General features: G+C 38.9%; 1 protein-coding gene across 2 annotated transcripts in view; it reads left to right on the plus strand.

Moving 5' to 3' along the window:
* The window catches only part of LOC117294916, a 32,550-nt gene extending 16,578 nt beyond the window's left edge, over window positions 1–15,972 (plus strand). For both annotated transcript variants that reach the window (XM_033777466.1, XM_033777474.1), the window contains exons 8-9: window positions 5,056–5,146; window positions 15,195–15,972. In XM_033777466.1, coding sequence (XP_033633357.1) covers window positions 5,056–5,146; window positions 15,195–15,314 — 211 coding nt within the window. In that variant the 3' untranslated portion in view covers window positions 15,315–15,972. The remainder of the gene's footprint in view (window positions 1–5,055; window positions 5,147–15,194) is intronic.
* Window positions 15,973–16,376: the final 404 nt, after the last annotated feature.

Below are 16,376 nucleotides of genomic sequence, written 5' to 3' on the forward strand. Positions count from 1 at the left end.
AAAACCTTACTTGGTTATGAGTAATAGGGAGCTGTTGATAGTGACAAAACATTGTGAGAGACAGCTCCCTCTGAAGTGACATAGTTTTTCGAGAAGGAAGTAACTTTCCTCACATTTGATTACGAGACCTAAGATTTAGAATTTGATTCAAGCATCTGAAAGCACACAACTTCATGTGACAAGGATGTTTTTTTCTTTCATTATTATCTCGCAACTTCGACGGCCAATTGAACTCAAATTTTCACAGGTATGGTATTGGTGTCCACTGCTTTAACAGTACTGCAGAGTGAAATGTACACTCTAGAGGTTAGCTGTAGTGCAATGAGTAGGATTTGAAACTTTGCACGGTGGGAGTATCATCTGAGGTGCATTTTGACGGTCGTAACCAATAACTGTTTCAGTTGAATGGGCCATATTTTTGACCGCGTGAGGGCGCTCTCAATCACTTCCGGGGTTATATTCATTCATACCCAAAACAGCTATTAAAGATTGGAACACATTACCACCACAGACATCTGATCCATCACGGACAATACGACTTTTAAAGGAGCCGTTATAATCCACCTCTAAAGCAAATTGAAAGTACGGCGCAACAAAAGTGACAGAACGCCTATTAATCTGTGCAGGGCGAATCGCGTATACCCCCGGAAGTGATAAAAATACTATTTATAGCGCCCTCGCGCGGTCAAAAATAAGGCGCATTGGCCAGTGGTTAATCACTGGCCAATGACCGCTGAAACAGTTATTGGTTATAACCGCCAAAACGTAACCCAGGTGAGGTGTGGTAGCACCCTGGGTAAATCTCTTTTGAGTAGTGTTGGCTCTGAAAAGAACTGGTGGTTGACAACTCAACGGGATCGTCTTCAGGAGGATGCTGGACTCTGTTTTTGGATGCTGAGATTTACACTTGGTGCTACTGCAAAACTCACCTGATTGAAGTGAGATTGTGTATTTTTCTTGGAATTAGTTGTTAGGTGTTCGTGCTGATGCACGAACACCTATTGTTATTGCTCTGTTTTTGTTTCTTCTCCATCTTCCTTCTTCTTCACCGTCAACTCTTATCTACAGCATAACTCAAGATTCAAGCCAAACTGAACCTTGAAACTCACCAGACAATTGAACCTCAATACGAAGACGGCACAGTTTTCATTACGTCATGATGACGTCATTAGGTGTCAAATTACAGGGTTTTTAAAGTTGAAAAGGGACCATTTTCGTTTTGCTGTATCTCAACGAATATGAAAGCTATGATGTTCAAAGTTTTCGCATCTGATAGACCAAGACTGGGGCAACATTTGAGAAGTTAACGCCAAAATCGTACGACCTTAGCATCCGGGTCGTTACCCTGGGTCGAAGTTCACCTTCGGGTTTTTTTCGTCAAAAAACAACTTTCGAGCTTTTCTACGGAATAACTCAAGATTGAGATTGAATGGAATGTTGAAACTCAACAGTTAGTTGAACCTCAGTATCAAGACAACACATACTTAATTACGTCATTATGACGTCATCGGGAATTGAATTACGTTAGATCAAAGTTTAATATTTGTAAAAATCAGAACTCAAAAACTATGATTCGGATTTTGACAATCTACACATCATCGGATAGATCATTAAAAGTTGGACAAATGTTTCCCAGAACACGTAAAATATTTGTAATACTTCTAGTGCAAAACAAAATTTGAAAATTTCATAAAATCTTATCATATTCATGTTTTTAAAACTACTGATCATTTCAACGTAATTTTTGTTTCAGAGTGTAAAACAGCAATCCCGCTCAATCTTTTGCACAGAAATAACAAAATTTGGACCTTTACATCAGTCGAAAAGGGACGTCAAAGCACCTGTTGACCCACGCGTTTACCCCATTTTGATCAACAACGCACGCTATGTACGCTATGCAGTGCAAGCGCGGGAATTCCCAAAAGTGCTCTCTTTAGTCCAGCGAAAGAGGGCGCTGTAACGTTTTTAGTAACATCGAGCGCTGAGTGAATCGCGGTGAATCGCAATAGTTGAGTAATAATAAACAAAGTCTCGCACCAAAACTACAAGTAGGAATACATATGCATTGATGTTATAAGATACATTATACACCTTCAGATAGTCCATCACATAATTATAAAATGTTTACAAGTCATACATCAGCTGAACTAGTCAGGATCTACACAAATGAAATCAGTTTAAACTTGGCTTCTTGTTCAAACGAGAGGTTGAAAATAATTGGTCAAAGAAAAATAATTTCACAACCACACATTTGATTTTTTATATATTTATACGTCATTGGGTAGGTATGTAACAACTTAAGAAACGATACACAACATTGACTATTAAACCTTGACCTCCAGTTAAACAGGAAGATGCAGTTAATTATTTGAAAAAATATTACCCCAGAACCAGAAATTAGTTGTTTATTATCTGAACGTCGTCAGATAAGGCTTTGAAAAACATTACTAACGCTATAATTTGTGACCTGACAAAATTGTCTTCCGGTTCAAACCGGATGTTTAATATTTGAAAAAAATCATAACATCTGAACCATACATTGGATTTTTTCAATCTATGCATTATCTGAAAGGTCTTAATAGACTTATCACGTGCTATACAATATGCGACCCTGTTTGACCTTGACTTCCAGTTAAAGTTGGAAACTGATATATAATGTTTGAAAAATTAAAAAATCCTAAACCACATGATTTGATTTTTATCATCTATACGTCAAAAGAACTCAAAAGACATCACCAACGCTACCAAGTGTGACCTCATTTGACAGTACCTTCCGGTTCAAAACGGAAGTTGAAACTTTATATTTGAAAAAATCATAACTTCTAAACCAAATATTGGATTTTTACAACCCATCCATCATTTAAAAGGTCTTAATAAACTTATCACGCGCTACATAAAAAGTAACCCCTATTTGACCTTTTATCCGATGCAAACCGGAAGTTGGTGTTTAATTTGTAAACAAATCATAACTCCTTAACCAGTCATTGGATTGATGAGGTAAATGTTGTCACCAATTCATTCACTCACTCACCACGAACACCTTGTTTTTGTAGTAAACAAAAACTGTACATGTACCTCTAGTTTATTACTGGTTTTGAAAAAAACCCGGTTGTATCTGTTCATTCATGGAAACAAGTCTTTGCATTGCAACCAATGTTGTATAATCTACCTGGAAGTTTAAGACAGACCCAAGACTGAGGCTCTGAAATCCTAGACAGAAATACGTAAGACTGAGACACGGAAGTCTAAGACATTGATCAGACCAATACATGTAGATTTAAGACAGACACCAGACTAATACATGGAAGTCAGAGACAGAGCTTTAATGGCCTCATCAAGAAATGGAAGTCGGAGACAAAGATCAAACCAGTCTAACGTAGATTCAACACAGATACAAGACTACCCATCACACATAGATGCCGCTTCTACTCGATGGAAATATGGCCGAGAGCGTGGCCAATCACGAACCAATCGTGGGCCAAATGTGGGAGGATGTCTATGAGCTTGGTTTGGTCGGGGTGGGATCTCCTAGGTCGGGAAGCTGCATTCTCTTCTGATGCTTATTTTGAGCATGTTCAAAATAAGCGAAGCCGGGTCGTAGCCGGAAATGAGCGGGGAAAAGTCGTAGTGGGAACGCCATCACACAAGCAGATGGTAGCATAGTGGTGAGATTGCAACACCCTCGGCAACCATTTCGAAGTAGAAAACTGTTGGGTCGACATTGGTCTAGGTGTAATAGTAGTGACAGCGAGTCAGCAACAATGTCGACGTAGAAGCAGTACAGTTGTACAAAATAAATGTATTAAAATGAAAATGTTGTGTGCAGTCTTTAATTTGCATTATTGCTTGATTTTGACGGCGATTGTGTCTCGACTTGATACATTTTTTAGATTGCGATGATTGGCATGGTCTCCGTAAGGTCTTAGAGATGTGTGAACGGGTATTACACATGGATGTCCAAGACCGTGATCTAATGGTCAAACCAAGACATGAAGTCAGAGACAAAGATTGAGCAAATACATAAAGGTCCAAGACAGAGACCAGACTAAGACATATAATTGGAATGCAAAGATCAGACTAGAACATTGACGTCCCTGATTGAGACAGATTTAGATATGAAAGTCTGAGACAAAGATCTGACAGGAATGCCCGAGACAGAGGGAGGTCTTAAACAAAGACCACAAAAAACATGGATGTCCAAGACAAAGAACTAACCAAGACATCCAAGCCCAAGACAAAGATCTGACCAAAACATGGAAGTCTGAGACAAAGATCTGACAAGAATGTCTGAAACAGAGACCACACCAATACATGGAGGTCCAACAACTAACACAAGGAAGTTCAAGACAAAGATCTGATTAGTGCATGGATGTCCCATGCTGAGAAAGACTACATGACAAAAATCGTATAAAGACATAGAAGTCCAATACACAAATACATGTATCTAACCAAAACATGAAAGCCCAAGGAAATTATGTTAGTTAAAGTTGATCTCATATCAGGCATGGGCATTTGGTGCTACATATAGCTTTGAAGGAAATTGCATTTATTTTTTCAGTGTAGATTAGGAAAATAAAGTTGTTGACTTTCAGCCCACATAGCATTTGCAGCCCTAAGGATGTTAACATTCTATCAAAGTACTTTAGCTTAAGTGAGAAAAATTATCTTATTTATTTTTTACTACATGCTCATTTTCAACTCAAAAAGTAAACATTACTTCTTCATTTTTTTAATCATTGAAAATGTATCAACAAATATGATGTTTTATGATGTATTTCTTTTAAACAACAAAAGAGAGAAATTGATGTAGTAACCCCCGAACCACTATAATCATTGGTTTTAGTGTAGAGTGATTTGTGATCTTAGTAATTTAAACAAAGTTCTATCAAAATAGCATAAATACCCAGTGCGTTTCCCCTGTGGTTTATGATATAAAAAAGCATACTATGTAATCAATATCTGATAAAGTACTCTTAAGTTGTTAGAAAATATTTTGTAATCCAACCGAGTTTCTCAGAACTGTTACTTTGAATTCTGATTGATATCCATTTACAGTATATGGAAGTTCCTGAGGGAAACACTGAAGAAGAAAGGCTGTCATCTGATCACGCTACCTTCACTGGCAAAATCTATGGAAACCCTCAAGGTAATAATAACATGCTTTAAAATTATGGGTGTGAGTATTACAAGATAATGAAGATGGTGTGATACGTCTGATGGAAGTCACACAGTGTCCTACCAAGTTTCATTGTTAAAGGAACACATTGCCTTGGATCGGATGGCCGTTTTATGAAGTCAAAATTTTTACTCCACAAAATGGCCGACAGTGTTTCCTCGCGATGTAAAAGGAAAACTGCATTTTCGAGGCATGTTTGTGTGCATTATTATATTCTACTTTTAAAATATCCTTCCAACCATATGCATTTCACAACAACCAATTTCAAACGACCAACTTGACCAATCCAAGGCAACGTGTTCCTTTAACTTTTCTGAAAAATTCCTCTGTGTGGTACTACTAGAACAAAGAAAATGAATGGGTAGCATTGTTTTTAAAGGTCTTGTTAGTAGGCGTGTGTAACTCATGTTTGTCCACCCGATGAATCGAGGACTACTCTTTGTTTCCCATTGTTTGGACTTCTTTTTGCCAACACAATTGCCCTGACCAGGACTCGAACCCACACTCTGCTGATTAGAAACACCAGAGCTTGAGTCAGGGGCTCTTAAACGTTCAGCCACGACATGTCGCATTGGTATGAACACAAATTGTGGGTTTGTGGTTATCAAAGTCAACATCCTAGTTTCACAGGATGGTAAATCTCTTTAATAAATAATTCCATGAAACTGTTGTAACTTGTTGAGTTCCATTGGGTTTTCTGCCGTAGTCCTGTCCAATGGAATGATATACTGTATGTATATGAGCCTCTTGCAACCAGCCCACACACTGTCTGCCACGTTTGAGATCATATTACACAAAGTGGTCATCTTCCGACTGACAATAACACAGCATTCCTGACCCCAAATTGACACAGCTGTAGATGATGAAGTGTGTCTTCACTGCACGTTTTTTAACGAAACGGCCAAGTTTTGTTCAGCCTCTTATACTGGCCCAGGGGTCGATTTCACAAAGATTTAAGACTAGTCTTCTTGAGTACGAACGAGTTACTCATCCTAACTTTAGGACTAGCCTTAAGTTTTTAATATCTCCTAGGACTAGTCTTAACTTGGGACTAGTTCCAACTCTTTGTGAAATCGGCCCTAAGTCTTCAGTGTTGACCTTTCCCATTGGTTTTCTATGGTTAATTTTAAATAGTCTGTCTTGGTTAACCCCACAATGTAAAAAGGAAAAGAAAACCAAGAGCATAGTGTGCACAACAATAGACCCTACACGGTAGCTCTCAGAAGTCAACACAAACCTGTTGTAAAATAGACAAATCTTACATTTTTTTCTGTCTTGTTTCCTGGTAAAATATTTCTACTAACAAATAAATATTTTAAATAATATTTATTTTATAGGATTTGAGGCATTGCATGGTGAGGTATCAATGTATATTTGGTTTGCGGTAACACCATGTGTGTATCTACTTGCCAGGTAGAGTTGTTCTTAGGGAACTGTCTTGCTTTATTCTACTGCCGTGGAGTAGATAATCGGAGGTTTGGGAGACTTCTCAGTTCTAAAAAGAACTGTCCTGCTTATTAACTATTACCAGGGCGGATGGTATAGAAATTAGACTGGACTACTACTTTAGCTTATAGGATCGTAATTAACTGTACTGCCGCGGAATCAGTTCTGAAATTGGTCTCAACGTTTCGACTAGCTTGCTCTAGTCATCGTCAGGAGACTGAAGAGGTAAGAGAAGAGTGGGCTTATTTATAGGGGTTCAGTGGATCCACTGCAGGTCAAGCAATGCTCTGATTGGTTGTGTGGTTGGCGGGCTCAGGGCTATTGTTAGGGTTGGCCATTGTGTGAGAAACCTCTCGGGTGTAGTGAGGCGTGTCAGTAGGTTGGGGGTTGTTAGAGGAGGAGGGTGGTAGGATAGTATGCCAAATGATAGTATTATCAAACTGTGTCATGAATTTGGGCTTTGAGCTGATTATTTGAACACTATAAAGGTTCAGGCAGAAGACCTTTATCATGGTGCGGCTATCTTGACTATCTCCTATTCAAATCGATGTAATCAGAGCGAGACACATAGGAGAAATAGTCTGGTTCCTTTTTGGAGAATAAATATTAACATACAATACTGTATCCGATAAAGGAACATGACCAAGATAGCGGCAGCATGATATGTGTTCAGGGGGTTTTGAGACATGACTTGGCAGCACACAAAAACCACTGAGTAATTTTGCATTGTTTATGTCACTCATGGCAGATGCACTTTTACCAAGAACAATGGATAAAGTTGACTGATGCCATGCTTCTCTGAAAGTCTCCCCATTGTTTATCTGAAACAAAGTCGGTGTTTAAGCCAGGCCCAGGCTCCCAGAGGAAATGGTGTACAACTTTGGCAGAGGACCAACATCCCGAGGATGTTATTAAAAAGTACCCTGCACAAATACACAATCTTGACATCCGCATTATAAAAGAGTCTTATCATATCATACATTGTAGTAAATCTTGCCGGGATATGAAGTAATTTCTATTTGTGTAACCTCAATTATTAATCAGCTTTTATATAAATGGGAATCCTTCATTTGCATCCTTTAAAGGCAGTGGACACTATTGGTAATTACTCAAAATAATTGTTATCATAAAACCTTACTTGGTGACGAGTAATGGGGACAGGTTGATGGTATAAAACATTGTGAGAAACGGCTCCCTCTGAAGTGCCATAGTTTTCGAGAAAGAAGTAATTTTCCGCGAATTTGATTTTGAGACCTCAGATTTAGAACTTGAGGTCTCGAAATCAACCATCTAAACGTTCACAACTTCGTGTGACAAGGTTTTTTTTTCTTCTTTCATTATTATCTCGCAACTTCGACGACCGATTGAGCTCAAATTTTCACAGGTTTGTTATTTTATGCATATGTTGAGATTTACCAAGTGAGAAGACTAGTCTTTGACAACTACCAATAGTGTCCACTGTCTTTAAAATACATGCAAATCCCAGACACCCATCTTGGAGAAAGTCCTTGCAGTGAAGCTGATAGGCCTGTAATGTAATGCTTTGTTTTTGAAAAGGCAAGGGCACCAAGGAATGTTCTCCTTGGTAAAGGGCACCCTCAGAGGAAATTGTGAATTTCTATTGGAGCATTTCAAGGGCACCAAGGCAACAATCAGGGGGCATGGAGGCAATCACCTTGGTTTCCTGGATCCGTGAAGTATCAGGCTTAGCAAACTGAGAGCCAGATTTGCCCATATTCTTCTTCTTCCTTTTTTAGTGTGACAGCCTTCATGATTGAAGATAAACGCACTGCCAGACACACATCGAGGCAAACCCCCTCTCTTTGCGATAAGTGTGTACTGGGTTCTTTTACGTGCGTTGATAGTTTTGAGCAGCACACAGGACCTGCGGCTTTATGTCCCATCTGGAAGGACAAAGCAAAAGTGTCTTTCTTAAGGACACAGTGTCACTACCGGGGTCCCGAACCACATTCTGCTGATCAGATACAATGGAGCTTGTGTTCAGTGTTCTTAACTGTTCGGCCACTTTGACTGTTTTAAAAGTAGAACTTGATGAGTCACACAATTAATATGCCTCAAAATTGTAAGGTTTTTCCCTTTTACAGTGTACTTGGTGAACTACGGTACGCTATTTTGTAGGATCAAATTTTGGACTCCCACAAAATGGCGGAATGTGTTAGTCCACAAAGTAAAACGAAAACCACACAATTTCAAGGCATATGTGTATGGATAAATATATTCCACTTTTAAAACATCTTTCTAACCAAATTGATTTCATAACGAATTCTTTCAAACGCTTTACAGCCCAAAGCGCCCAATCCAAGGTATCGTGTCCCTTTAAGTGGAGAGTTTTTCAGTGATTGAAATTGCATGAGACGCTAGGCGGCTCTTACTATTATGAATACTTACAAACAATAGTTCCAGGGACCCCATGGCTCACTCAGCTGAATATTATTATGCACCCAGAAATCTTAAGAAAAGTCCTTGTACTTTCCCAGGTAGAATGAAGACAGAAGATGTGTCACAAATTGTGGCTCACCACGAAACGTTTTGCATATGTCATGCTCTCCCCAATGTCAGATTTACTGATTATAACATGTGATTTTCATGTGTTAAAGGAACATTACAGATTTGGTAAGCAAAAAAACTTCAGATTTACATAAAACTTACATTGTCTAATGATGATGATAGTAGAAAACATCTAACTAATTTCCTGTTTGGAGTTTATCGCTCAGTGAGCAATTTATTCATCTTTTTTTTATTATCGATGCCATGCAAAATATGTAATCGGTTTTTCACTATTTTCTTGTGACCCAGATGGCCGATCGATCTCAAACTGCTACAGGTTTTTAAGTTTATGTATATGGTGGATTACATGAAGTGCTTACACTGCCAGCAGCTGTTTTGTGAGCAAAAACCAATTCTGTAATGTCCCTTTAAGTGCCATGAAAGGTCCCTTGGTTTTTCGGTTATTTTGTTTTGGCTGATATCGTCTGTCCTCCCGTGGTAACCTTTTGCGGCTGACCCATCGTATCCTGAGAGAGGATGTACATCCAGATGGCTAAACTTCCCTCCTACTTCCCAACGGTATCCTCCAGATTGTCTATCAATCCTTTCTTTTCTTTGATATAAATCCTTCTGGGCCAACCAACAATCGGCCGCAACCCTCCAGCTTAAGAAGTTTCTCTGATCGAACTAAAGTCTAGGTTTTTTGGGTTTTTTTTCGATCAAATCGTTCCGCTTTTTCACGGGTGGCCGTGGGTTTGTTGTTATTTTAGTTTTGGGTGTAATTTGGTTTGTTTTTTATTTTAATCTGAATCAGTAAAGCTGTCTGTACATTTGTAGGGTGAAGCTGAGCAGTGCATTCGTGTGCTTTTGCTGATGTTGCCTGAAGGGGAATCCCCCCCACCCCCTCCCTGCACACACCCCTCCCTGCACCATACACTTTTGTTTAGAGTATAGGAAAAAACATGCTCATGTAGAAATGGAAAACATGCTGCATGTACAAACGAATGTATCCCCCAATCACATCGGAAACGTGAATGCTGTCATGTCTGTCATGTCAATTACTGTATCTGATTCCTTGAATTTTAACAAACCCCTTGTGTTTACCTCCCTCTGCCTAAATGATGGCCGCCAGACCTAAGTCAGTAGTGGCTGTTTTTACCTCATAAGACTATCAATCTTTTTCTCTACAGATTTGGCAAAAAAACATGCTATAAGAGTTCAGTGTGTATTTTGTGAGATTGTGAGAATTTGGGATGCCAAACTTCAATAGGTGGCAAGATTTCTTTTTTAAAGGGGGGTCATACTGGAAATAGTTCAGGTATGACTCTTATCTGGAAGCTTACTTGTTATATAGATGGTAAGCCTCCTGCAAAGTTATTTCGTCTGAAAGTTAGAACTCGTATGTTGAAAATATCAAATTTCTGAGGTGAGTTTTGGAGTATATACAAATGTCTGTGGTGTCCGTTTGTGAATGCTGCGGCCGGAGATGCAGTTGGTTCTCATGCCTCCTCGCTAAGCATGGATGGACTCGACATTTTGATGAAAATACAGAGACAGTCTGTTTCTATTTCTGAGCAAGTAGACACTGTTTTCAAATGTCACTTTCACTCGTGGTGACTTTCATTGTACCTTTATTTACAATTTGGTCTATAAATCAGCTGAGTGTTGACAAACACCAATCTATGACCCTACCCTTAAAGTATTTTGCAACTCATTGAGAAACTTATTAGCAAACCGAATTATTTGCTGCTATAGATAATTGTGCATTCTGATAATGGTGCGCTGATCATTTGTTAAAGTGCAGCTGTAAATTCAGGCCTTGTGATAGTTTATCTCTTTGTGGTATTGAGGTTTAAACAAAAGCAATGACCTTAGACAAAACAGTGTAGGCCGTTATCAAACAATGTTGATGAACTTGACTGTATATAACCTTCCACTATAGCCATGAGTAATTAGTGGTTGAATTGTCCTGGCTATGAAAACACTACTATTTATTTGTTGGAAAGGAAGTGTGTCGATGAGAGTCTAGTAGTCGTTCCAGGTCAAAATCATTCTTAGAAACACAATGGTTTCCATTGTCTCAGTTGTATAGACTGATCTTGGCAAGGCGTCTTCCAATGAAATGTCAACATTACACATTGTTTTGTCTTAGTCAAAACTAGGTCAACGGTTCAACCCAGCAGGCATCACTCGGGAGATTGGCCAGTTTCTCAAATTTAGGATTTGTCATGTAGTGTGGATGAACATTTTCTGATAACACTTGGTGAACAGCGGCTATTTTCCGAGATTATTGATTGCATGTCGTTATCAACAATCGTGTTGGGCAAACTTTTTATACATAGAAAGGTCAAGCTAATTATTTGATCTGATTGTTTCTATTACTTCCCGCCATTTACTATTACCTGTGGACAAAGAAATCAAGTCTGTAGAGAAAACAACACACTTGGGTACCGGGATAACAGTTTAACTTCATCTAAATGTTGGATGAAGTGGTCTTCATTCAACTATGTTTTCAAGCACCTCAGTCTGATAACACAGAGAGAGTTAAAGCTGTGTAAAAAAGTAATTTTGAGTTCATCTTGATGTAAAGTTATGTCATTTTGAGTTAAAGGAACACGTTGCCTTGGATCGGTCGAGTTGGTCTTTGAAAAGCGTTTGTAACCGTTTGTTATGAAATGCATATGGTTAAAAAGATGGTTAAAAATTAAGAATAGAATGATCCACACACATTTGCCTCAAAATTGCGTGGTTTTCCTTTTCCTCTGCGAATTAACACGGTCGGCCATTTATGGGAGTCAAAAATTGAACGACAATAAATGATCGACCGTGTTTGTCGACGAGGTAAAAGGAAAACCACGCAATTTCGAGTGATACTTGTGTGGATTATTATATCCTACTTTAAAAATATCTTTCTAATCATATGCATTTTTTTTTTAAACGGTTACAAACGCTTTTCAAAGACCAATTCGACCGATCCAAGGCAACGTGTTCCTTTAATAAGCCTAATAAAAAGTTAGGTCATTTGGGGTTGACCCTCATGTTTATCAAGTTTGTTCCGACTGGATTTCAAAGGGAAAAAGTAGAAAACTGGTATATTACAGGAACATCTCAAACACTATATTTAACCTGCCAATGTCAAAGCCACATGTTTGTTTACCCTGGCATCCTGGCGATAAGCATATCTAGTTTTATTGTTTCCCCTTTTTTTTTGTCAGGGTTTAATATGACATTCTCACCTTTCCCTGTTTGTGCATAAGCCATGACATTTTACAAACTTGTAGTGTTATTTCATACATGCTGATATGAGCAGCGAGTGTATTCAAGGACCATGATGTTACAAACTGTGGGGGCAGAAATCTGTCCATTCATCGTTTTTCATAGCTGGACTACATTTTACTTAAAAGTGAAAACATTTACAGACATGGGTGTAGTTTAATATACTCTCCTTGAACATAAATCACCATTATTATTTCAAATTAAACTTGCATGTATGTAGGTTGAAAGCTAGTGTTTTTACTACAAAAACAACAGTATATATCTGACATGCTACAACCGTATGTCCCACCGCATTCCATACGCTCTTCCTCAGAGAACCTCTTAGCCGAACAACGCATCGTCTCCAGAGCTGGTTCACGTGCTATTTCTGCTGCTGCTCCTAATCTATGGAACTCAATACCACAATTCAAGAAAATTACTTAAGACTGACTTATACAGAAGTACTTGACTGTTTTATACTTTTATTACACTTTACATTGGACTCATCTTGGGTTTGGACTTATTTGTTGCATCTTCTGTAGGCGCGCTTTGTAATCTTGGAGAAAAGGCGCCTCATACAAATGCTGATATGTATGTATGTATGTATGTATGTATGTATGTATGTATGTATGTATGTATGTATGTATGTATGTATGTATGTATGTATGTATGTATGTATGTATGTATGTATGTTTGTCCTGTATGTATGTGTGCCACTTAAAATTTACCTCAAAGCGTTCGTCTGCCCTGCAAAAAGGGACCTATACTTGTCTGAGCTATTTTGGTTAAATTATCAGCATTCCTTTTCAGACAGGGGTAAACAGGAAGTGAAACTATACAGCTCCCTGCTTCCTGGGTCCTCTTGTAGATTGATGCCATGTACAATTAACAATTACAGGGTGCATGTGCGGGTTGAACATTGAAAACACATCTTATGATGCAAATGATTCTCATTTGAAAAAGAAATGTCTTTACTTATCGCATTCCCTGACTTGGAATGTCATGGCCAAGTGTTTAAAGAGCACCAAATTCAAACTCTGGTGTTTCTGATCAGCAGAACTTGTGGGCTTTAATCCCCAGCCGTGTCACTTGTGTCCTTATAAGCAAGACACTTAACCACTGCTTTGTCCTTCGGATGGGCCATAAAGCCGTTGGTCCCAGGTGTTGTGTAAGGCATGTAAAAGAACCCAGTGCACTTATCGTAAAAGAGAAGGGGTTCGCCCCGGTGTTCCTGGCTGTGGCCGCTAAATGCGCCGTAGCAACACGATCAGTAAACCCTTATAAGGTGCTACATAATTGGGTCTCAGAATTCATACCTTTCAATAACTGTCAACCCGCTGTAACGCATCTTCCGACACTGACTTCAAGAACAAGAAAGTCTGTGTGTATGTTATATTGTTCTCAACATGTTGTTGCTGTCTCAAAATTGGAGTAAAACTATTCATTTGATTTCCTACAACCAAATCATCACAAAGTCATCTGTGGAAGACCCCCTTGTCTAGGCATCCATTAGTTACCTCTGCCTATGATAATATCATAGTAAAGAGATATTTTCTCTTTTTTTTACCTCAGTGAGGGTGCTGTTTAATTTTCTGATGTCAAACCTCAGAGGTGTCAGAGATGGTTATAGTTTAAAGAGCGTCTAAGTGATATAACTGCCTGTATAGACAAATCTAAAAGGTCCGCACTGTGTATTAAAACATGCACATGTATTAGGTACATGTATTAGGGAGGGCGGACCTCTAGACGAAAAAAAGAAGATTTGAAACACTTGAGATGGGGTGTTTTCACAAAGAAAAAACTTGACTCGGTTTGAATTTATCTACTGACGAGGAGATCCCCTACTTCCACATGCGCTGATTCTTTGCTAACGGTAAGAAGAGCCATGAAATTGGGCCCAAGTATCTTGTCATACAGGAAGCATACATGTATAAGGATTCCTCAATGGATTAAGAGAGATTGATTAGGTCTGACTTAGTAGTGTTTCATGTTTATTGCCTTACAAGCCAGTGACCTATACTGGCCTTTTCAAACGTTGCCCCCCAGCGCCGAAGGTTTTTTCCCCCGGCTCAGGGAAGGGCTGCTCCCATGGGGATGAAAAGGGCATTGGGGACTGTAGGTGTTAACTCCCATAAACAGCAAAACTTGGGCTGGGAAGAGGAGAAACAGCTGCTTGCTGTTGCCCTTAGACCAAGACGGATACCCAGGGGCGTCTACAGGAGGGAGGGAAATAAATTTATTAAGGGGGGAGAGGAGTGGTGATAGGGTGGGTATATGAAGACAAAATGGCTAGCCATAAGCAATCATCAGAATATAATGCATTCCCTATAAGACATCACCGATTCTACAAGTTTTGATCATCCATCAATATTATCAATGTCTATTTTTTCAGAAGGGCCTCAAAACTATTTGACCCTTCCCCTTCCCACCACCCCCCCCCCCTTCCTTCTGGAAGTTGGTTGTTTGGTAAGCAGGCATGTAGCTGCAACACCGGATGTTATCCCCATGTTTTGGTTTTTGTTAACACAGGGCAGCTGGGTTGTTTACTAAAAAGCTTGTTGTCCACTTGCTACCCCCTCCCCTTTTTGTATATCAGGTGTTATCTCTGAAATCAGGTCGATCAAAATAATGTTTAAGCAGTTTGAATGTTTTGAGCATTGGAAGGGTGGTTGGACAAATTTTAAACTAAGAAATGTTGAAATATTTCAGCAAAAACATTAATGAGGCCAGATGTACATATATCAGGCTGTTAGGTTTCCCTAGTTTTGTTAAACTCTTTCTTCTCCTTACCTCCCTCCTCCCCTCACAGCTGTCGATGGACTTAACGTCTTGGGTAAAGCAGTGTCCTCTAGAGCACATCACCAGGTGGATCCGAGAAGACGAGGCAAGGGAAGAAGTACAACAGATTTGTCGTTATGAGATCCTGTGAAAGACTGAACTCAACTCTAAACCTGGGCGACTACTGCGTCTAGTGTCCTAGTTAGGACTATTGATTGCTTAGTCGAGTCGTGACTCCTGTTTTTCAGCTACTCTGTTAATTGTGCCGCCTCAACTACTACAAAAAAATTTTGCAACTACTACAAAAATAGTCATGACTTAAAAACCTGGTAAACAAATTGTGTTGCTCACAACTATTCACGACAACATAATTTACTTAAGAAACACAATCAGACATCAGCGACACAATCCTACAATCCTTTCAGCGTGAATTTTACTGTATTTCGCCTGAGCCAAAAATTATGCCACAATGCATCTTGGAAATAAAAAATTAATCCAATAATTATTAGTCGTGGCTAGTGTTGTAGCCACAACTTTTTGAGGTGTGACTAGTCGAGTAGTAAATTTCACTAGTCGCCCAGGCCTACTCAACTCCACCAGTTGCCATGTATAAGAAAAGTGATAGATTCCCTCGGAAATGAATAAATTAATCCTCTCCAGAAAGTCGTCCTAAAAGGCCTTGATGATAATTAACAGATGCAAACTTGCTCCGTGATGCTACTTTCAAGGTATCTTATTTTGCTGAACTAAATTTTAAAATGCAAAAAAAAAAATAATAACAATAATAATTTAAATATTTATTTTGAGGCATGATATTTTTTTTTTGTACTTAAAAATTGGAAATATAAAATAAATTTGAGTATGCCATAATAATAATAATAATAATAATAATAACGACCGCATTTCTATAGCGCCTAACACCTCCAACAGAAAGTCTCTGAGAGAGTATGAATCAAAGTGCAGTAATTTTATGACCATCTCATGTTGTATTCTTGAGAGGATGAGGCCGACACATCAGTTACTGTGAGTGCTATGCTTAGGGTACACTTTGCTGCTGTTAAATTAAAACCCAGCTAACCAATCACATGTGATGATTTGGTCACATTGGGGATGGGCAATAGAAATTTTGAAGAATTTGTTTATTGCACTATTTTGGGGACACAGTTGATGGTCTAGTTGGGTAGACCTCAAACGGACGCTTGCAGTACTATCT

Source organism: Asterias rubens, chromosome 1 (genome assembly GCF_902459465.1).
Source record: "Asterias rubens chromosome 1, eAstRub1.3, whole genome shotgun sequence".
Taxonomy (NCBI): Eukaryota; Metazoa; Echinodermata; class Asteroidea; order Forcipulatida; family Asteriidae; genus Asterias; species Asterias rubens.